Consider the following 23580-nt stretch of genomic DNA (forward strand, 5'->3'; position numbering starts at 1 on the left):
CTTAATGATGTCGGCTTTTCTCCGGCACCTTCCGTCCCAGCGCCATCCCCGGGCGCTTTGCCCTGCACTGTCCTGCCCGGACAGACGCGAGTCCGTCTGTCTGTCTGTCCGTCTGTCCGTCAGCCCGTCCCCCGCAGCCGGGAGGAGGAGGAGGAGGAAGCCGAGGCTGCAGCTCCAGCCCTCGGGGTTGTGAATGCAGCGCTGCTGCTGCAGGTGACGCTGGGCGCTGGGATGCGGCCAAAGCACCGGCCCCGGCGCTGGCTCCCGTCTCATCCAACCCCAACATCAGCCGGGTTGGCACCGGGGCTGCTGCGTCCCACCCCCAGCTCCGCTCCTGGCTGAGCCCCACCGCTCCATTCCATCCCATTCCATTGCCCGCGGCCATCCCACTGCTGGCTGATCCCCACCGCTCCATCCCATCCCATCCCATTGGCCTCCACTGCCCCACTGCTGGCTGATCCCCACCGCTCCATCCCATCCCATTCCATTCCATTGCCCGCGGCCATCCCACTGCTGGCTGTGTCCCACTGCTCCATCCCATCCCATTCCATTGCCACGGCCGTCCCACTCCTGGCTGAGCCCCCACCACTCCATCTCCATCCCATCCCATCCCATCCCATCCCATCCCATCCCCATCCCGTCCCATCCCCATCCCATCCCATCCCCATCCCATCCCATCCCCATCCCATCCCATCCCATCCCATCCCATCCCATCCCATCCCATCCCATCCCATCCCATCCCATCCCATCCCATCCCATCCCATCCCATCCCATCCCATTCCATTCCATTGCCTGCGGCCATCCCATTGCTGGCTGTGTCCCACTGCTCCATCCCATCCCGTTGTCCTCCACTGCCCCATTCCTGGCTGTGTCCCCCCACTCCATCCCATCCCTTCGGCCACCCCCCCCCCCCCCCTCACCCCAACACGGAGCAGAGCCCAAAGTTCCCTCCCCCCCATCTCCAGCTCCTGCCATACTTTTATTACCTGGCTCCAGTGTCCCCCAATGCCAGCACAGGGGCTGCAGCCCGTACCCTCCCCCTGCTCCTGGGCTTTCCCTGCCCCACCTCCATGCCTTGTCTTTACAACCCCCCATTACTGGGGGTCCCTCTCCTTTAACCCTGAGCCCCAGCCCCACAGCACCACCCCCATTACAGGACCCTGCCTGTGTGTGGGGCATCCCCCAGCCGTGGGGTACAGACCCCGCTCACTTATGGGGCACAGCTCTCACCCCATTGCTGCCCCCTCCAGCCCCGGGGCACACAGGGTGCCGTGGCTCAGCTCTGCGCGTCCCCTCCTCTCCTCCACGTGGACCGGATATTTTCAAGCAAAGAATCTTTCCTACGACTCCTTCCAGCTGCCAGGAATGTGCGTCTAGGAATGCCCAGGGCGCAGCCAAGAGCAACTTCCAGACTGCAGTGACTGACGGCGCTGCCTCCGCTGCTGCTCAGCACCCCCCTGCAATGCAATGCAATGGGTGGGAGGGGGCACAGCACCGGGATGGGGACGGGGCTGCAGCTCAGGGGGTCCTACAGATCACATGGGGGGGGAATGGGACATGGATTGGCCTCATGGCTGTGTGCATCATATAGCAGCCCCATTGTGTGCATCATATAGCAGCCCTATAGCTGTGTGCATCCTATAGCTGTGTGTATCCTATAGCTGTGTGCATCCCTATGGCTTTGTGCATCCCTATAACTGTGTGCATCCCTATGGCTGTGTACATCCTATAGCTGTGTGCATCCTATAGCTGTGTGCATCCTATAGCTGTGTGCATCCCTATAGCTGTGTGCATCCTACGGCTGTGTGCATCCCTATAGCTGTGTGCATCCTATGGCTGTGTGCATCCTATAGCTGTGTGCATCCCATAGCTGTGTGCATCCTATAGCTGTGTGCATCCTATAGCTGTGTGCATCCTACGGCTGTGTGCATCCCTATAGCTGTGTGCATCCCTATAGCTGAGTGCATCCTATGGCTGTGTGCATCCTATGGCTGTGTGCATCCTATAGCTGTGTACATCCCATAGCTGTGTGCATCCTATAGCTGTGTGCATCCCATAGCTGTGTGCATCCTATAGCTGTGTGCATCCCTATGGCTGTGTGCATCCTATAGCTGTGTGCATCCTATAGGTGTGTGCATCCTATAGCTGTGTGCATCCTATAGCTGTGTGCATCCTATGGCTGTGTGCATCCCTATGGCTGTGTGCATCCCATAGCTGTGTGCATCCTATAGGTGTGTGCATCCTATAGCTGTGTGCATCCTATAGCTGTGTGTATCCCTATAGCTGTGTGCATCCTATAGCTGTGTGCATCCTATAGCTGTGTGCATCCTATAGGTGTGTGCATCCTATAGCTGTGTGCATCCTATAGCTGTGTGCATCCCTATAGCTGTGTGCATCCTATAGCTGTGTGCATCCTTTAGCTGTGTGCATCCTATAGCTGTGTGCATCCTATAGCTGTGTGCATCCCATAGCTGTGTGCATCCCATAGCTGTGTGCATCCTATAGCTGTGTGCATCCCTATAGCTGTGTGTATCCCTATAGCTGTGTGCATCCTATAGCTGTGTGCATCCTATAGCTGTGTGCATCCCTATAGCTGTGTGCATCCTATAGCTGTGTGTATCCCTATAGCTGTGTGCATCCTATAGCTGTGTGCATCCTATAGCTGTGTGTATCCCTATAGCTGTGTGCATCCTATAGCTGTGTGCATCCCTATAGCTGTGTGCATCCTATAGCTGTGTGCATCCTATGGCTGTGTGCATCCTATAGGTGTGTGCATCCCTATAGCTGTGTGCATCCTATGGCTGTGTGCATCCTATAGCTGTGTGCATCCCTATAGGTGTGTGCATCCTATAGCTGTGTGCATCCTATAGCTGTGTGCATCCCTATAGCTGTGTGCATCCTATAGCTGTGTGCATCCTATAGGTGTGTGCATCCTATGGCTGTGTGCATCCTATAGCTGTGTGCATCCCTATAGCTGTGTGCATCCTATGGCTGTGTGCATCCTATAGCTGTGTGCATCCTATAGCTGTGTACATCCTATAGCTGTGTGATTCCCATAGCTGTGTGCATCCTATAGCTGTGTGCATCCCTATGGCTGTGTGCATCCTATAGCTGTGTGGATCCCTATAGCTGTGTGCATCCTATGGCTGTGTGCATCCTATAGCTGTGTGCATCCTATAGCTGTGTGCATCCTATAGCTGTGTGCATCCCTATAGCTGAGTGCATCCTATAGCTGTGTGCATCCTATAGCTGTGTGGATCCTATAGCTGTGTGTATCCTATAGCTGTGTGCATCCTATAGCTGTGTGTATCCCTATAGCTGAGTGCATCCTATAGCTGTGTGCATCCTATAGGTGTGTGCATCCTATAGGTGTGTGCATCCTATAGCTGTGTGCATCCCTATAGCTGTGTGCATCCCTATGGCTGTGTGCATCCTATAGCTGTGTGCATCCTATGGCTGTGTGCATCCCTATAGCTGTGTGCATCCTATGGCTGTGTGCATCCTATAGCTGTGTGCATCCTATAGCTGTGTGCATCCCTATAGCTGTGTGCATCCCTATGGCTGTGTGCATCCTATAGCTGTGTGCATCCTATGGCTGTGTGCATCCCTATAGCTGTGTGCATCCCTATAGCTGTGTGCATCCTATAGCTGTGTGCATCCCATAGCTGTGTGCATCCTATAACTGTGTGCATCCTATAGCTGTGTGCATCCTATGGCTGTGTGCATCCCTATAGCTGTGTGCATCCTATAACTGTGTGCATCCCATAGCATCCCTATAGCTGTGTGCATCCTATAGCTGTGTGCATCCCTATAGCTGTGTGCATCCTATAGCTGTGTGCATGCTATAGCTGTGTGCATCCTATAACTGTGTGCATCCCATAGCATCCTATAGCTGTGTGCATCCTATAACTGTGTGCATCCCATAGCATCCCTATAGCTGTGTGCATCCTATAACTGTGTGCATCCCATAGCATCCCTATAGCTGTGTGCATCCCATAGCTGTGTGCATCCCTATTGCTCAGTGTATCTCTATGGCTGTGTGCATCCTTATGGAGCACCCAGGTGTGGCAAAGCACCCAGGTGAGGGGAATGTCCTGGTGTTGGGATGACCCAGGTGAGGGGAACACCAGTTGGGGGGGGGGCGCACCCAGGTCTGGGGAGCACACAGGTGAGGGGATCATCCAGGTGAGGGGAGGAGTGGATGGAGCCCTGAGCATGGACCCATTCAGCTGCAGGAATTGGGGGCAGCTCACAAAGTGGATGGAGCCCTGAGCACGGAGGCTCCTTGCAGAGCAGCTGCCGTGGGATGAGGCATTTGGAGCCACCGTGTCCGTCTGTCTGTCTGCATTGGGACATGGGTTGTTCCTCTGTCTGCACTGGGACATGGGTTCCTATGTCTGCACTGGGACGCGGGTTGTTCCTCTGTCTGCATTGGGACGTGGGTTGTTCCTATGTCTGCACTGGGACATGGGTTGTTCCTCTGTCTGCATTGGGACATGGGTTGTTCCTATGTCTGCACTGGGACGTGGGTTGTTCCTCTGTCTGCATTGGGACGTGGGTTGTTCCTATGTCTGCACTGGGACATGGGTTGTTCCTATGTCTGCATTGGGACGTGGGTTGTTCCTCTGTCTGCATTGGGACGTGGGTTGTTCCTATGTCTGCATTGGGACGTGGGTTGTTCCTATGTCTGCATTGGGACGTGGGTTGTTCCTATGTCTGCATTGGGACGTGGGTTGTTCCTATGTCTGCATTGGGACGTGGGTTGTTCCTCTGTCTGCATTGGGACGTGGGTTGTTCCTATGTCTGCACTGGGACGTGGGTTGTTCCTCTGTCTGTCTGCATTGGGACATGGGTTGTTCCTCTGTCTGCATTGGGATGTGGGTTGTTCCTCTGTCTGCATTGGGACGTGGGTTGTTCCTCTGTCTGTCTGCATTGGGTTGTTCCTCTGTCTGCATTGGGACGTGGGTTGTTCCTCTGTCTGTCTGCATTGGGATGTAGGTTGTTCCTATGTCTGCATTGGGATGTGGGTTGTTCCTCTGTCTGTCTGCATTGGGTTGTTCCTCTGTCTGCAATGGGACATGGGTTGTTCCTCTGTCTGCATTGGGACATGGGTTGTTCCTATGTCTGCAATGGGACATGGGTTGTTCCTCTGTCTGCATTGGGACATGGGTTGTTCCTCTGTCTGTCTGCATTGGGACATGGGTTGTTCCTGTGTCTGCATTGGGACGTAGGTTGTTCCTCTGTCTGTCTGCATTGGGATGTAGGTTGTTCCTATGTCTGCATTGGGATGTGGGTTGTTCCTCTGTCTGTCTGCATTGGGTTGTTCCTCTGTCTGCATTGGGACGTGGGTTGTTCCTCTGTCTGCAATGGGACATGGGTTGTTCCTCTGTCTGCATTGGGACGTAGGTTGTTCCTCTGTCTGCATTGGGTTGTTCCTCTGTCTGCACTGGGACGTGGGTTGTTCCTCTGTCTGCATTGGGTTGTTCCTCTGTCTGCATTGGGACGTGGGTTGTTCCTATGTCTGCATTGGGACATGGGTTGTTCCTCTGTCTGCAATGGGACGTGGGTTGTTCCTCTGTCTGCATTGGGACATGGGTTGTTCCTCTGTCTGTCTGCATTGGGTTGTCGCTCTGTCTGCATTGGGACGTGGGTTGTTCCTATGTCTGCATTGGGACATGGGTTGTTCCTATGTCTGCAATGGGACATGGGTTGTTCCTCTGTCTGCATTGGGACGTGGGTTGTTCCTCTGTCTGCAATGGGACGTGGGTTGTTCCTCTGTCTGCACTGGGACGTGGGTTGTTCCTATGTCTGCATTGGGATGTAGGTTGTTCCTCTGTCTGTCTGCATTGGGTTGTCACTCTGTCTGCATTGGGACGTGGGTTGTTCCTCTGTCTGTCTGCATTGGGTTGTCACTCTGTCTGCATTGGGACATAGGTTGTTCCTCTGTCTGTCTGCATTGGGTTGTCCCTCTGTCTGCATTGGGACGTGGGTTGTTTCTCTGTCTGTCTGCATTGGGTTGTTCCTCTGTCTGCATTGGGACGTGGGTTGTTCCCTCATTGCCGCCATCCCCACCGTGTCCCCTCAGCTCAGCAAATTCCAACCCAGTCCCCTGGGGTCACGTACATCCTGCGCTGACATGAGCCCTGCAGTGATGGATGGGTGCGCTGTGATGGGGGGCTCCGTGCAGCTCCGCTCCTTGGGATGCTCAGTGCTGTTCCATGCAGGCCCCGGTGTTGTGGTGTTGTTCAGTGCAGGTGTTTATGGGGAACAGATGGCGGCGGGGTGAGGGTGAGCCCTGACTGCGGGCTGTGGGGGCACAGGTCACACTCACACCTCTGATATGGGGGTGGGGAATTGGGGATGGGGTCTCTGTGTTGTGTAACAATGGGGCTGAGGGGGAGAGGACAACAGGACCTGGCTGTGGTCTGACCCCAGGCCCTGAATAGGGCACAGCCGAGGGGTGAGGAGTGGGGCCACCATCGACGGTTGCATGGCTGTACTGATGGTTGTGTGACTGTGCCAATGGTTGTGTCACCATGCCAATGACTGTATGGCTGTGGTGGTGGTTATATGGCTGTGGTGGTGGTTATATGGCTGTGGTTGTGGTTACATGGCTGTGCTGGTAGTTATATGGCTGTGGTGGTGGTTATATGGCTCTGCTGGTGGTTACATGGCTGTGATGGTCATTATATGGCTGTGGTGGTGGTTATAAGGCCATGCTGGTGGTTATATGGCCGTGCTGGTGGTTATATGGCCATGCTGGTGGTTATATGGCTGTGTTGATGGTTGTGTGGCCGTACCAGTAGGTGTGTGGCCGTGGTGTAGGTTGTAGCCATGTTTATGGTTATATGGCTGTGCTATGGTTGCATGGTGGCAGCCCCAACAGCTGCTCTCCCCCCAGACCCTCCCCTCAACCTATTTCATCCCCCCCTCTCCAGGACATCCGCAACACGGTGGGCAACATCCCCATGGAGTGGTACCAGGACTTCCCACACATCGGCTACGACCTGGAGGGCAAGAGGATCTACAAACCCATCCGCAACAAGGACGAGCTGGACAAGTTCCTGGAGAAGATGGAGAACCCCGACTACTGGTGAGCGTCACGGAGCCGTGGGGTGGCTGGGGTGGAAGGGACCCCCAGCCCCACCTCCACCATGGACCATTATCAACCACTGATAAACCATTTCTCAACCGTTGATCAGCTGTTGGTCAACCACTGGTCAACCATTGGACAACCATTGATAAACCATTTGTCAACCATTAGTCAACTGTTGGTCAACCACTGGACAACCACTGATAAACCATTTGTCAACCATTGGTCAACTGTTGGTCAACTGCTGGACAACCATTGGTCAACCACTGGACAACCACTGATAAACCATTTGTCAACCATTTGTCAACCATTGGTCAACTGTTGGTCAACCACCGGTCAACCATTGGCCAACCATTGGTCAACTGTTGGTCAGCTGTTGGGCAACCATTGATAAACTATTTGTCAACAATTGGTCAACTGTTGGTCAACCACTGGACACCCATTGGTCAACCATTGGCCAACTATTAGTCAACTGTTGGTCAACCATTGGTCAACCACTGGTCATCCATTGGTCAACCATTGGTCAACTATTAGTCAACCATTGGTCAACCACTGGTCAACCACTGGTCATCCATTGGTCAACCATTGGTCAACTATTAGTCAACTGTTGGTCAACCATTGGCCAGTGGTTGTCCATCCATCATCCCACCTGGACCCCCATGTCCTTCTCCACAAGCTCCTCCCCATATCCTGACCCACATCTTCCCCCCCCCTGCAGGCGAACGGTGCAGGACAAGATGACGGGCGCGGACATCAAGCTGACGGACGAGCAGGTGGAGCTGGTGCATCGTCTGCAGAGGGGGCAGTTTGGGGACGTGCACTTCAACCCCTACGAGGTGGGTCGTGATTTCCCAGCTGACAGAGCGGGGTCTATTTGGGGCGGGGGCAGCTCAGTGTCTGTGTGTCCCCACAGCCGGCCATCGACTTCTTCACCCACGAGGTGATGATCCACCCGGTGACCAACCGCCCGGCGGACAAACGGAGCTTCATCCCGTCCCTCGTTGAGAAGGAGAAGGTGGGAGTGGGGGCTCTGTGGGGCCGGGAGGTGTATCAGCAGCCTGCAGTGCAGCCATAGCCATCCCCTATAGCCCACCCTCACCCATCTCCATCCTTCTATAGCCCACCCTCACCCACCACTATCTCCATCCCCTATAGCCCACCCTCACCCACCACTATCTCCATCCCCTATAGCCCACCCTCACCCACCACTATCTCCATCCCCTATAGCCCACCCTCACCCATCTCCATCCTTCTATAGCCCACCCTCACCCACCTCCATCTCTATCCCCTATAGCCCACCCTCACCCACCATCTCCATTCCCTATAGCCCACCCTCACCCACCATCTCCATCCCCTATAGCCCACCCTCACCCACCATCTCCATTCCCTATAGCCCACCCTCACTCACTATCCCCATCCCCTATAGCCCACCCTCACCCACCTCCATCCCCTATAGCCCACCCTCACCCACCATCTCCATCCCCTATAGCCCACCCTCACCCACCATCTCCATCCCCTATAGCCCACCCTCACCCACCATCTCCATCCCCCTGTAGCCCACCCTCACCCACCTCCATCTCCATCCCCTGTAGCCCACCCTCACCCACCATCTCCATCCCCTATAGCCCACCCTCACCTACCATCTCCATTCCCTATAGCCCACCCTCACCTACCACCATCCCCCTTTAGCCCCCCCTATCAGGGGGTCCCTTTCCATCCCCCCCCCCTTATCTCCCCCTTACACCCCACATCCTGGTGGTCCCGGTTCTGACCCCCCCACCCCTCAGGTCTCCCGGCTGGTCCACGCCATCAAGATGGGCTGGATCAAACCCCGCCGTCCCAAGGAGGAGACCCCGACCTACTACGACCTGTGGGCCCACGAGGACCCCAACTCCATCCTGGGCCGACACAAGATGCACGTCCCGGCCCCAAAGATGAAGCTGCCGGGGCACGAGGAGTCCTACAACCCCCCGCCCGAGTACCTGCTCAGTGAGGAGGAGGTAATGGGGGGCAGCGGGACCCCAGCCCCATCCCAACATAATGACCCCACAAACAGACCCCACACACACCCCACAGACCCCATATCCTACCCACAGACCCCGTTCCTGCCCACAGACCCCATAACCACCCCACAGACCCCATATCCAACCCACAGGCCCCACAAACAGACCCCATTCCTGCCCCACAGACGCCATATTCACCCCATACTGACAGACTCCATTCCCACCCCACAGACCCCATTCCTGCCCCACTGACCCCACTTCCACAGACCCTATTCCTATTCCACAGGCCTCATAATCACCCCATACCCACAGACCCCATATCCAACCCACAGACCCCACACCCACCCCACAGACCCCACACCCACAGACCCCATTCGTGCCCCACAGACCACATACCCGCCCCACCCCCACAAGCCCCGTCCCGCCCCACAGACCCCATTCCCGCCCCACAGCCCTTACATCCTCCCCATGAATGCCCACAGACCCCATAACCACCTCTCAGACCCCATTCCCACCCCACAGACCCCATATCTGCCCCACAGACCCCACATTCACCCCACAGACCCTGTATTCACCCTATACTAACAGACCCCATAACCACCTCACAGACCCCATTCCCACCCCACAGACCCCATAACCACCCCACAGGCCCCATTCCTGCCCCACAGACCCCACACCCACCCCACAGGCCCCATATCCACCCCATACCCACAGACCCCACACCCACCCCACAGACCCCATATCCGCCCCACAGACCCCATTCCTGCCCCACAGACGCCATATTCACCCCATACCCAGACTCCATTCCCACCCCACAGACCCCATTCCTGCCCCACTGACCCCACTCCCACAGACCCTATTCCTATCCCACAGGCCCCATAATCACCCCATACCCACAGACCCCATATCCAACCCACAGACCCCACACCCACCCCCACAGACCCCATATCCGCCCCACAGACCCCACACCCACAGACCCCATTCATGCCCCACAGACCCCATATCCAACCCACAGACCCCATATCTGCCCCACATATCCCTTGCCTGCCCCACAGACCACATACCCACCCCACAGATCATGTACCAGCCACACAGACCCTATTCCTGCCCCACTGACCCCATTCCGCCCCACAGAAGCTGGCGTGGGAGCAGCAGGATCCCGTTGATCGCCGTCTGAGCTTCATTCCCCAGCAGTTCCGCTGCCTGCGGGCAGTGCCCGCCTACCCACGATTCATCCACGAGAGATTCGAGCGCTGCCTCGACCTCTACCTGTGCCCACGGCAGAGGAAGATGAGGGTCAGAGCCCCCCCAGACCCACTGTGTGCCCCACTGTGTGTGTGCCCCATTGTGTGCCCGACTGTGTGCCCCATTGTGTGTCCTATGGGGCATGTCCCATTGTGTGCCCCACTGTGTGTCCTATGGGGCATGTCCCACTGTGTGCCCCACTGTGTGTCCTATGGGGCATGTCCCATTGTGTGTCCTATGGGGCATGTCCCACTGTGTGCCCCACTGTGTGTCCTATGGGGCATGTCCCATTGTGTGCCCCATTGTGTGTCCCACTGTGTGCCCCATTGTGTGTCCTATGGGGCATGTCCCACTGTGTGCCCCACTGTGTGTCCTATGGGGCATGTCCCATTGTGTGCCCCACTTTGTGCCCCACTGTGTGTCCCACTGCGTGTCATCTCACCCCACTTTGTGCCCCACTTTGTTCCCTCCGCAGGTGAATGTGGACCCCGAGGATCTGATCCCGAAGCTGCCGAAGCCGCGGGACCTGCAGCCCTTCCCCACCACTCAAGCACTGGTGAGCAGCAGCTACTTAGAGCTGGGAGGGGCTTGGGACCCCCCTTCAGCCCCTCAACCCCCATATTTCCCTTTCTCCCTTAGGCGTATTAGAGCCTTTGGGGGGGGATCTGGGGACCCCCCATCATCCCCTCACCCCCCGTATTTCTGTTTGTCCCTTAGGTGTATTAGAGCATTTTGGGGGGGGGGGCTGGGTCTGGAGACCCTCCATCAGCCCCTCACCCCCCATTTCCCTTCCTTCCCTTAGGTGTATTAGAGCCTTCTGGGGTCTGGGGACCCTCCATCAGCCCCTCACCCCCCATTTCGCCCTTTGTCCCTGAGGTGTATTAGAGCCTTTTGGGGGTGGGGGGCTGGGGACTCTCCATCAGCCCCTCACCCTCATTTTACCCTTCCTCCCTTAGGTGTATTAGAGCCTTTTGGGGGGGTCTGCAGACCCCCCATCAGCCCCTCACCCCCCATTTCCCTTCCTTCCCTTAGGCGTATTAGAGCCTTTTGGGGTCTGGGGACCCTCCATCAGCCCCTCACCCCCCATATTTCCGTTTGTCCCTTAGGTGTATTAGAGCCTTTTGGGGAGGGCCTGGGGACCCCTATTACCCCCCTCATTTTGCCCTTTATCCTTTAGGTGTATCGTGGGCACAGCAGCCTGGTGCGCTGCATCAGCGTGTCCCCCAGCGGGCAGTGGTTGGCGTCAGGTACGGCCCCACTCCATGCATCGCATCCAAATACTTTAAGTGCTGCTCCAGCCCCGGGGCTCTGCACGTGTCAGAGCTGTCAATGGGGGGAGGGCTGGGGGGGAGCCCGGGCTGGGATCCATGGCTGAGGGTTTTTCCAGGCCCCCACCCAGAGTCTGCGTCCCAACAGCGGAGAAAGTGAATTGGGAGCTGCAGATTGGGAGCAGATGTTGGTTTACGGCCCCATGAGCCACATGTGCTTTTTATAGCGGCGCTGCCCGGCTGCCAGCTCCCGGCGGCTGCCAGCTCCTGGTTGCACAATGTGGATGTTCCTGGCTCCGGGCTGGGAACCGGGCTGAGATCAGGTGGTAAAAATAACACCGGGATGCGGGGACGCGGCAAGTGACACCCGGACCTGGGCTGAGCTGGGCCAAGCCGAGCCAGGCCGAGCCGAGCTGAGCCGAGCTGAGAGCCGTGCCAAGAGCTGTGCTGTGCAGAGAGCCGTGCCAAGCCGTGCCAAGCCGAGCTATGCCATGCTGAACTGTGCCGTGCAGAGCCGTGCCAAGAGCTGTGCTGTGCAGTGAGCCGTGCCAAGCCATGCCATGCCATGCTGAACTGTGCCGTGCAGAGCCGTGCCAAGAGCTGTGCTGTGCCAAGAGCCGTGCCATGCTAAACGGTGCTGTGCAGAGCCGTGCCATGCCAAGCCAAGAGCTGTGCCATGCTGTGCTGTGCCAAGAGCTCTGCCATGCTGAGAGCTGTGCCATGCTGAACTGTGCTGTGCAGAGCTGTGCCATGCAGAGCCGTGCTGTGCCAAGCCGTGCCAAGAGCTGTGCCATGCTAAACTGTGCCGTGCCGAGCTGTGCCAAGCCATGCCGAGCCAAGCTGTGCCGAGACATGCCATGCTGAACTGTGCCGTGCCGAGCCGTGCCATGAGCTCTGCTGTGCTGAACTGTGCCATGCAGAGCCATGACGAGCCGTGCTGAACTGTGCCATGCTGAGCCGAGCCGAGCCATGCTGAGCCAAGCCGTGCTGAGAGCCGTGCTGTGCTGAACTGTGCCAAGCCGAGCCGTGCCAAGCTGTGCTGAGCCATGCCAAGAGCTGTGCCATGCTGAACTGTGCCATGCTAAGCCATGCCGGGCCATGCCAAGAGCTCTGCCGTGCTGAGAGCTGTCCCATGCTGAGCCATGCCGAGCCGAGCCGAGCTGTGCTGAGCCATGCTGAGAGCTGTGCCATGCTGAGCCAAGACATGCCATGCCATGCTGAGCTGTGCCAAGCCGAGAGCTGTGCTGTGCCAAGCAGAGCTGTGCCGAGCTGAGCTGAGAGCCGTGCTGTGCAGAGCTGTGCCGAGCCATGCCAAGAGCTCTGCCGTGCCAAGAGCCATGCCGTGCTGAACCGTGACGTGCAGAGCCAGGTGTCCTGCCAGCACAGCAGCTGCACCAGGAGCTGGCTGTGAGCAGAGCTGTGGGGTGGGGGCTGCTCTTTTTGCTGCAGACCCCGCTCACGTCTCCCCTTCATGCTGCTGTGGAATCCCCTGGTGCCCCACGGGGAGCCCCAGGCGGCCCTTATGGTTGGACTCAATGGGCTCGGTGGGCTTCTCCAAATCCAACAGTTCTAAGAGTGGGGAGGTGGTGAGGGTGGGTCAGTGCTTGGGCTGTACCATCTCAATGGTCTTCAGCTTTAATGACTCTTTTGAGTAGGGAGGTGTTGGGGGTGGGTCAGTGGTTGGACTCCACCATCTCAGTGGTCTTCACCGACCCCACTGGTTCCATGATTCTCTGGGTGGGAAGATGGTGGGGATGGTCAACAGTTGGACTCAATGGTCATAATGGTCTTTTCCAACATTAATGACTCTCTGAGTGGGGAGATGGTAGGGGTGGGTCAATGGCTGGACTCAATGATCTTAGTGGTCTCTTCCAACCCTGACATTTCCATAATTCTCTGGGTGGGAAGATGGTGGGGGTGGGTCAATGGCTGGACTTGATGATCTTCATGGTCTTCATGACTGTGGGGAGGTGGTGTGGATGAGTCAGTGGTTAGTCGCAGTGATCTTAGTGGTCTTCTCCAACTGCAGTGGTCTCAAGATTCTCTGAGTGGGGAGATAATGGAGGTGGGTAGACAGTTGGACTCAATGATCTTAGTGGTCTTTTTCAATCTTAACGACTCTTTGAAGTGGGGAGGTGGTGGGGATGGGTCAGTGGTTTGACTTGATCTTTGTGGTCCTTTCCAACCCTGGCAATTCCATGAGTTTCTGAGCGAGAGGTGGTGGGGATGGGTCTATGGTTGGACTCAATAATCCTAGTGGTCTTCTCCAGTTCCAACAATTACATCATTATCTTGAGTGGGGTGATGGAGGGGATGGGTTGGTGGCTGGACTCAACCTTAGTGGTCTTCTCCAACTTTAACGACTCTCTGAGTGGGGATGGGTTGGTGGTTGGACTCAATAACCTTAGTGGTCTTCTCCAAGTTTAATGACTCTGTGTGTGTGGACGTGTTGGTGGTTGGACTCAACAACCTTAGTGGTCTTATCCAACTTTAATGACTCTGTGAGCGGGGATGGGTTGGTGATTGGACTCAACAACCTTAGTGGTCTTCTCCAAGTTTAATGACTCTCTGAGTGGGGATGGGTTGGTGGTTAGACTCAATAACCTTAGTGGTCTTCTCCAACTGTAATGACTCTCTGAGTGGTGATGGGTTGGTGGTTAGACTCAATAACCTTAGTGGTCTTCTCCAACTGTAATGACTCTCTGAGTGGTGATGGGTTGGTGGTTAGACTCAATAACCTTAGTGGTCTTCTCCAACTGTAATGACTCTCTGAGTGGTGATGGGTTGGTGGTTAGACTCAATAACCTTAGTGGTCTTCTCCAAGTTTAATGACTGTCTGAGCGGGGCTGGGTTGGTGGTTGGACTCGATGTTCTTGGAAGCCATTTCCAACCTTAAGGACTCCCCCTCACCTGATGCTTTCTGCAGGCTCCGATGACGGCACGGTGCGTTTCTGGGAGGTGTGCACGGCGCGCTGCATGAAGACCCTGCCCGTGGGCAGCGTGGTGAAGAGCATCGCCTGGAACCCCAACCCCACCGTCTGCCTGGTGGCCGTCTGCGTGTGAGTGTCCCCGTGCTCTGTCTGCACGTCCAGCCCCCGCCAGGAGCTGCCCATGGCAGCTGGACATGGTGATTGATCTTGGAGGTGTTTTCCAACTTCAGTGGTTCTATGGGTGGGCATGGTGGGCATGGAGATCTCCAGCCATAATGACTCCATGATTCCATGTCGCTGAATTTCCTCTCCCAGAGCTTTTTAGCCCCCAGGGAGATGCTGGGGACTTTGGTCTCGAGCTCTTGTCCCTTGTTGGAATATGATTTAGGCGGGAAGTATTGGTAATGGTTGGACTAGATGATCTTCTAGGTCTTTTCCAACCTTGATAATTCTGTGATTCTGTGATTGTTTGGCTATAGAAGAGCCTGGCAGGTTTGCACCATCCCACCCATCCCCTGCCACCACCATGCAGTGCTTGCGGAAGGGTTTCCCCTCACCAACCATGCCCTGACCCCTTCCGTCCCCAATCCCACCCCACAGGGAGCAGTCGGTGCTGCTGGTGAACCCGTGTCTCGGGGACAAACTGCTCTATGGGGCCACTGACCAGGTGCTGGAGTCCTACGTGCCCCCACAGGAGGAGCGTGTGCAGCCCGTCCAGTGGGTCACAGCCACCAGCGAGGAGCACAGCAGAGGCATCCGCCTGACCGTGCAACACAGCAAGGTGGGGACAGGGCAGTAATGGGGGACAGCGTGGGGCATCCCCACTGATGGGTGTGGGGAGGGGGCCTGTGGGAATCAACATGGCCAAGTGGATGGCATTGGGTCAGGGTTGGTCCCTTCCAACTCAACCCATTCTGTAGTTCTGTGATCTTTAAGGACCTTTCCAACCCAACTATTGTGTGCTTCTATGATCTTTAAAGGCTCTCCCAACCCATCCAACCCATGGCTCTATGATCTTTAAGGACCCTTCCAACCCAACCAACCCATGGCTCTATGATCTTTAAGGACCCTTCCAACCCAACCCAACCATCCCATGGCTCTATGATCTTTGAGGTCCTTCCCAACCCGACCCATTCCATGATTGTGTGATCTTTAAGGACCCTTCCAACCCTTCATTCTATGATTCTATGACGGTCTGACCCATGACCACCCCTCCCTGCTGCCCGCAGGCCCTGAAGCAGGTGACCTGGCACGGGAAGGGCGATTACTTTGCCACTGTCGTGGCCGACAACAGCAGCATGCAAGTGCTGATCCACCAGACCAGCAAGCGTTGGAGCCAGAACCCCTTCCGCAAGAGCAAAGGGCTGGTGCAGTGCGTCCTCTTCCACCCCATCCGGCCCTACTTCTTTGTGGCCACGCAGCGCTACGTCCGCATCTACAACCTCCTCAAGCAGGAGCTCACCAAGAAGCTGATGGCCAACTGCAAATGGGTGTCCAGCATGGCCATCCACCCCGCAGGTATGGATGGCGGCGCCAGAACGGAGCACCCTGGGGTGCTGACGGCAGCGTGTGGGGTTCATTCACCCAGTGATGGGTTCCCATTCCCTCCCCCAGGTGACAACGTCATCTGCGGCAGCTACGACAGCAAGCTGGCCTGGTTCGACCTGGACCTCTCCACCCGGCCCTACCAGCTGTTGAGGTGAGTCCCAGCCCCACAGGGCAGCCCCCATCCTTCCCTCCCCGTCCCGCAGAGCTCGGGGGCCACACATGGGTTTTATTGTATCACTTTCCAAAGTGTTCAGTATTGGGTGGGACTGAGCTTTGAGCAGCCTTAATCCAATGAGCCCCATGGCGGAGGCTGGAATGGGTGACCACAAAGGGCCCTTCCAACCCAACCATGCTGTGGTTCTGAGATCTTTAAGAACCTTTTTGACCCAACCGTTCCATGGCTTTTTGATCTTTAAGGACCCATCCAACGCAACCCAACCCAACCATTCCATGGCTTTATGATCTTTAAGGACCCTTCCAACCCAACCCAACTATTCCATGGCTCTGAGATCTTTAAGGATCTCCCCAGCTCAACCCAACCATCCCACGGCTCTGTGAGCTTTCAGGACCCTTCCAACCCAACCATGCCATGACTCCACCACTTCATAATCCCCCTGTGCTGACGGCACTTGTTCTTTGCAGGCACCACAGGAGGGCACTAAGGAGCGTGGCCTTCCACAAGCACTACCCGCTCTTCGCCTCGGGCTCAGACGATGGGACCGTCATCGTGTGCCATGGCATGGTCTACAAGTACGTGCGAGTAGGGACGGGGAGGGTTCCGTATCTTCCCACGGGGCAGCAGAGGGTTGGTTATAGGGCAGAGGGTGCAGAGCATCAATGGGGTGACCCCATGGGTAGAACCAGAGCCCCACACTGACCCATCTCCCCTCACAGCGACCTGCTGCAGAACCCGCTGCTGGTGCCCGTGAAGGTTCTGAAGGGCCACGCGCTGACCATGGACCTGGGCGTCCTCGACGTCGTCTTCCACCCCACACAGCCCTGGGTTTTCTCCTCCGGTGCTGACGGCACCGTACGGCTCTACACGTAGCAGCTGCCCAATACCAGCACCCCAAGGACACCGACACCCCAATGACACCGACACCTCAATGACACCGACACACCAATGACACCGACACCACAATGACACATACATCCCAATGACACCGACACCCCAATGACACCGACACCCCAACGACACTGACACCCCAACGACACCGACACCCCAATGACACCGACACCCCAACGACACCGACACCCCAATGACACCGACACTCCAACGACACCGACACCCCAATGACACCGACATCCCAATGACACCGACACCCCAACGACACCGATATCCCAACGACACCAACACCCCAATGACACCGACATCCCAATGACACCGACACACCAATGACACCGACACCCCAATGACACCGACACCCCATCGACAATGACACACCAGTGACACCGACACCCCAACGACACCGACACCACAATGACACCGACACCCCAATGACACCGACACCCCAATGACACCGACACCCCAACGACACCGACACCCCAATGACACCGACACCCCAACGACACCGACATCCCAATGACACCGACATCCCAATGACACCGACACCCCAACGACACCAACACCCCAATGACACCGACACCACAACGACACCGACACCACAACGACACCGACACCCCAATGACACCGACATCCCAATGACACCGACACCCCAATGACACCGACAACCCAATGACACCGACACCCCATCGACAATGACACACCAGTGACACCGACACCCCAACGACACCGACACCCCAATGACACCCCAACGACACCGACACCACAATGACACCGACACCACAATGACACCGACACCCCAATGACACCGACACCCCAACGACACCGACACCCCAATGACACTGACACCCCAACGACACCGACACCCCAACAACACCAACACCACAATAACACCGACACACCAATGACACCGACATCCCAATGACACCGACATCCCAATGACACCGACACCCCAATGACACCGACACCCCAACGACACCGACACCACAATGACACCGACACCCCAACGACACCAACACCCCAATGACACCGACACCCCAATGACACCGACACCACAACGACACCGACACCCCAACGACACCAACACCCCAACGACACCGACACACCAATGACACCGACACCCCAACAACACCATCACCACAATGACACCGACACCACAACGACACCAACACCCCAACAACACCGACATCCCAATGACACCGACACCACAATGACACCGACATCCCAACGACACCGACACCCCAACGACACTGACACCCCAACGACACCGACATCCCAACGACACCGACACCACAATGACACCGACACCCCAACAACACCGACACCCCAACGACACCGACACCCCAATGACACCGACACCCCAACGACACCGATATCCCAATGACACCGACACCCCAATGACACCGACATCCCAATGACACCGACACCCCAACGACACCGACATCCCAATGACACCGACATCCCAATGACACCGACACCCCAACGACACCGACACCCCAACAACACCGACACCCCAGTGACACCGACACCCCAACGACACCGACACCCCAACGACACCGACATCCCAATGACACCGACACCACAATGACACCCCAACGACACGGACACCCCAACGACACTGACACCACAACGACACCGACACCACAATGACACCGACACCCCAATGACACCAGCCCCCCAACACCGGCCCAGAACACCTCTGCTCCTACCCAGGGACTCCGGAACCTTTCTCATTTCTCATTAAACTTATTTTTGGGTACAGAACCGCGTCTCCTTTTCCTCCACCTCCAGCTGCACCATGGAGCCCCCCAGCACCCCAACCCCTACATGGTGCTGCCCATTGCGGTGCCCCCCCAGCCCTCCCCATATTGTCTGTGGGGTTTCTCCATTCTTGTCTCCCCCACAGCCCCCCACAGACAGAAGATGCTTTGAGCTGAATGCACAGGACCTGCCCCTATATTACCCCACAGGGACTCGTATAGGGTTAACATTGTGACCACCCCATAGCACACCCACAGAGCCCACCCCACACACGCAGGGCGGGCACACAATCCCCCAACCCTCCATTCCCCCCCCCCCCCCCAGCCCCACATGTTGCCCTGTGACCCCACAGCAGCACCATGAGCTCAGTGTTGGCCATAGGCCATGACTGGGGAACCCTAAAGTGAACTCCCCTGACCCACATTGACCACACGGCCCCACAGGACCCCACTGCGGGACCCACATCCGTGGGGTTTGTTCCCAGCCAGAATCCCACATGGGGACCCCAAACATTCTGCTCCTGCTGCTGCCAGAGCCAGCAATGGGGCCGGGGGTGGGGGGAAAGCAGCAGGAAAAGGCCGGGGGGGCACGTCGCCCCCCACCCCACATTGAGAGGGGATGTGGGGCTGGGGGCAGCCTGGTCCCCATATAGTCACTATTACCCCCACAGCACAGGGCCTGACCCACAGCTGCCCCACTCCATCCACCCACATTCACTCTGGACCCCATTGAAGCATCACGGACACAGCACAAGGAATCAGGGATGGAGACCCCCGCCCAAACCCCCCCCATCCTCCACTTCCCAGCCCCCTGCCATCATTAACACCCCCCTCCCCCACTATGGAGCCCCCCATTAACACCCCTATGGAGCCCCCCATTCAGCCACAGCCCTCACCCCACATCACCTCCCAGCCAGGAGCAAAGAGCTTTATTATCGAAAAATAACTTTATGTACAGGAGTGGTCGGGGGTCGCTCACGTTCCCGGGACCCCCGCCCACCACACGGGGGGGTCCATTCACCTGCTGTGCCCATCCCGGGCTCGGGGGGCTCCCGTGGCTCATGGAGGGGAGCAGAGGAAGACGATGTTGCTGCAGAGCGAGGCGGTGGTTGTGGGGCCGGGCTGCCCCATAGCGCCGTGTGGGGCTGCCCCATAGCGCTGAGTGGGGCTGCCCCATAGCGCTGAGTGGGGCGGCCCCATAGCGCCGTGTGTGTGGGGCTGCCCCATAGCGCCGTGTGTGTGGGGCTGCCCCATAGCGCTGTGTGTGTGGGGCTGCCCCATAGCGCTATGTGTGTGGGGCTGCCCCATAGCGCTGAGTGGGGCTGCCCCATAGCGCTGTGTGTGGGGCTGCCCCATAGCGCTGAGTGGGGCTGCCCCATAGCGCTGTGTGTGTGGGGCTGCCCCATAGCGCTGTGTGTGTGGGGCTGCCCCATAGCGCTGAGTGTGTGGGGCTGCCCCATAGCGCTGTGTGTGGGGCTGCCCCATAGCGCTGAGTGTGTGGGGCTGCCCCATAGCGCTGTGTGGGCTCAGAGGATGCGGACGAGGCGGCCCAGGGTCTCAGCCACCTTCATGCGGACGGCGGGGACCGGATCCTTCAGGAGGAGGTTGAGGGCTGGGGGGGAAACAGCACAGAGGGGGGGGGGGTCAGGGTTGGGGGCTTCGGGGTGGGGGGGTCAGGGTGGGGGGTGTCGGGGGTCGGGGGTGAGTGTGGGGGGGGGCTGGGGGGGGAGCCGAGGGGATTAAGGTGGGGGGAGTCAGGGTGGGGGGGGGTCAGGGTTGGGGGGGGAGTCCGGGGGGGGGTCAGGGTGAGGAGGGTCAGAGTGGAAGGAGTCGGGGGGGGAAGTCGGGTAGGGGGAGTAGGGGGTGGAGTCAGGGGGGTGAGGGTGGGGGGGGGTCAAGGTGGAGGGGGTCGGGGGGGTCAGGGTGGGGGGAGTCGGTGGGGGGGAGGTCGGGGGGGGGGTCGGGGGGGGGGGAGACCCCAAATCCATTTTGAGAACCCTATATCCCCTTGGGGACCCCAAATCCACTTTGGGAACATCACATCCCCTTAGGGAGACCCCAAATCCACTTCAGTGACCCCAAATCCGCTTTGTGAACACCATATCCCCCCCTTGGGGACCCCAAATCCACTATAGGAATCCCATATCCCCTTGGGGAGACCCCAGATTCACTTTAGGAACACCATATCCCCTTGGGGTCCCCAGGTCCCCTTTGGGGACCCCAAATTTCCTTTAGGAACCCAAATACATTTTGAGAACCCTACAGACCCTTAGGGAGACCCCAAATCCACTTTGGGAACACCATATGCAATTAGGGAGACCCCAAATCCACTTCAGTGACCCCAAATTCACTTTGAGAACACCATATGCTTTTGTAAAGACCCCAGATCCACTTTGGGAACACCAATATCCCCTTGGGAACCCCAAATCCACTATGGGAACACCATATCCCCCCCCTTAGGGAGACCCCAAATCCACTTTGGGAACACCATATCCCCTTGGGAAGACCCCAAGTCCACTTCAGTGACCCCAAATCCACTTTGTGAACACCATATCCCCTTAGGGACACCCCAAATCCAGTTTGGGAACACCATATCCCCTTAGGGACCCCTAATTCACTTTGTGAACACCATATATCCCCCTTAGGGAGACCCCAAATCCACTATGGGAACACCATAACCCCTTAGGGGCACCCCAAATCCACTTCAGTGACCCCAAATCCACTTTGGGAACACCAGATCCCCTTTGTGTCCTCACATCCCCTTGGGGACCCCGAAATCCCTTTGGGGAACCCCCAAATCAACTTTGGAGTCCCCCCCAAATCCCTCTGGGAAATCCAAATTCACTTTGGAACCCCCAAATCCATTTTGAGGACCCTATATCCCCTTGGGGAGACCCCAAATCCACATTGAGGAACCCCAAATACTCTTGGTGACCCTCAAATCCACTTTGGGGACCCCAAGTCCCCACGGAGACCCCAAATTCCTTTTGGGAACCAACATAGGGACCCAAAATTCTCCTGTGGACCCCAAATCCATTTGAAGAACCCAATATTCCCTCGAGGACCCCAAATTCCCTTCAGAAACCCCAAATCCCCCTCAGGAACTCAAAAACCACTTTGAGGACTCCAAACCTCCCCAGAAACCCCAAATCCACTTTGAGGACCCCACATCCCCCCAGGGACCCCAAATCCACTTGGGGACCCCTGAAACCCCATTACGTTCTACCATCCCATATGAAACCCCATTACACTCTACCATCCCATTTGAAACCCCATTACGTTCTACCATCCCATATGAAACCTCATTGCATTCCACCATCCCATTTGAAACCCCATTACACTCTACCATCCCAGATGAAACCCCATTAGTTCTACCATCCCATTTGAGACCCCATTGCATTCTACATCCCATTTGAAACCCCATTACACTCTACCATCCCATATGAAACCCCATTACATTCCACCATCCCATATGAAACCCCATTACGTTCTACCATCCCATTTGAAACCCCATTAATTCTACCATCCCATTCTATCATACATCCACCCCCCCCAATTTAACCCCCATCCCCCCTTCACTCCTCCCCCTCCCCCCTGTGCCCCCCCCATCCTCACCCCCCCCAATTTAAACCCCATCCCCCCCCACCCCTCCCTCCCTCCCCCCTCCTAATCCCCCCCATCCCCCCTCCCCTCATCCCCCCTTCCCCCCCCCATCCCTCTTCATTCCCCCATCTCCCCTCTCCCCTCATCCCCTCTCCCCCCCCATCTCCCCTCCCCAACCTCACCCCCCCCCCCAAATTCTCCCCTCCCCTCGTCCCCCCTTTACACCCCCATCTCCCCCCTCCTGCCCCCCTTGCCACCCCCCTCCCCCCCCCCCCCATCCCCTTATACCCACTCCTACCCCACCTCATCCTCCCTCCCCCCCCAATCTCCCCCCACCCCCACTCTCTCCCTATCTCCCCCCTCCCCTCATACCCCCTTACAGCCCATCTCCCCCCTCCCCTCCCCCCCCATCCCCCCTCTTCCCTCATTCCTCTACCCCCCCCATCCCCTTATACCCCCTCCTACCCCCCCCTCATCCCACCTCCCCCCCCAATACCCCCTCCCCCCCATCCCCTCCCATCCCCCCTCACCCCCCCCCTCACCCCCCTCCCCAATTAACCCCCTTCCCCCCCCGTCCTCCCCCCAATCCCCCCCTCTCCTCATCCCCCCTACCCCCACCAAATCCACCCCCCTTATCCCCCCTCCCCCCATCCCCCCATTCCCTCATTCCCCCTCCCCATCCCCCAATCCCCCTCCCCTCATCCCCCTCATACCCCCTCCCACCCCCAATCATACACCCCCCATCCCACCCTCCCTCCCCATCTCCCCCCTCCCCTCACCCCCTATGCCCCCCCATATCCCGCCCCTCATCCCCCCCTCCCCCCCTCCCCAATCCCCCCCACTCGACCCCCGCCACAACCCTTTCCCCCCTCCCCTTATCCCCCCTCCCCCCCATATTTCCCCTTCCCACATCCCCCCCTCTCCTCATTCCTCCCACCCCCCCATCCCCTTATACCCCCCTTCCCCACCCCCCATCCCCCCTCCCCCCCCCAATACCCCCTCCCCCCCATCCCCTCCCATCCTCCCACCCCTTATCCCCCCTCCCCACCTCATTCCCCCCTTACCCC

The 23580-nt window shown here is 57.6% G+C and overlaps 2 protein-coding genes across 7 annotated transcripts in view; one reads left to right on the forward strand and one right to left on the reverse strand.

Annotated features, from left to right (window-relative positions):
- Positions 1-18914, forward strand: part of BOP1 (BOP1 ribosomal biogenesis factor) — a 64327-nt gene extending 45413 nt beyond the window's left edge. Inside the window, exons 4-16 of the mRNA XM_085533130.1 lie at positions 6939-7093; positions 7812-7929; positions 8007-8108; positions 8881-9093; positions 10231-10392; positions 10817-10897; positions 11519-11588; positions 14536-14668; positions 15140-15320; positions 15769-16057; positions 16154-16238; positions 16730-16837; positions 16982-18914. Coding sequence (XP_085389256.1) covers positions 6939-7093; positions 7812-7929; positions 8007-8108; positions 8881-9093; positions 10231-10392; positions 10817-10897; positions 11519-11588; positions 14536-14668; positions 15140-15320; positions 15769-16057; positions 16154-16238; positions 16730-16837; positions 16982-17135 — 1851 coding nt within the window. The 3' untranslated portion in view covers positions 17136-18914. The remainder of the gene's footprint in view (positions 1-6938; positions 7094-7811; positions 7930-8006; positions 8109-8880; positions 9094-10230; positions 10393-10816; positions 10898-11518; positions 11589-14535; positions 14669-15139; positions 15321-15768; positions 16058-16153; positions 16239-16729; positions 16838-16981) is intronic.
- A 910-nt stretch (positions 18915-19824) lies between these two features.
- The window catches only part of MROH1 (maestro heat like repeat family member 1), a 66707-nt gene continuing 62951 nt past the window's right edge, over positions 19825-23580 (reverse strand). For all 6 annotated transcript variants that reach the window (XR_014941025.1, XR_014941024.1, XM_015850411.3 and 3 more), the window contains one exon: positions 19825-20522. Coding sequence is in view for 4 of the 6 variants with exons in the window: in XM_015850411.3 (XP_015705897.2) it covers positions 20437-20522 (86 nt within the window). In the remaining 2 variants the exon portion in view is untranslated. The remainder of the gene's footprint in view (positions 20523-23580) is intronic.

Source organism: Coturnix japonica, unplaced genomic scaffold (genome assembly GCF_054131305.1).
Source record: "Coturnix japonica strain WE unplaced genomic scaffold, WE-NBRP24 Scf054, whole genome shotgun sequence".
Taxonomy (NCBI): domain Eukaryota; kingdom Metazoa; phylum Chordata; class Aves; order Galliformes; family Phasianidae; genus Coturnix; species Coturnix japonica.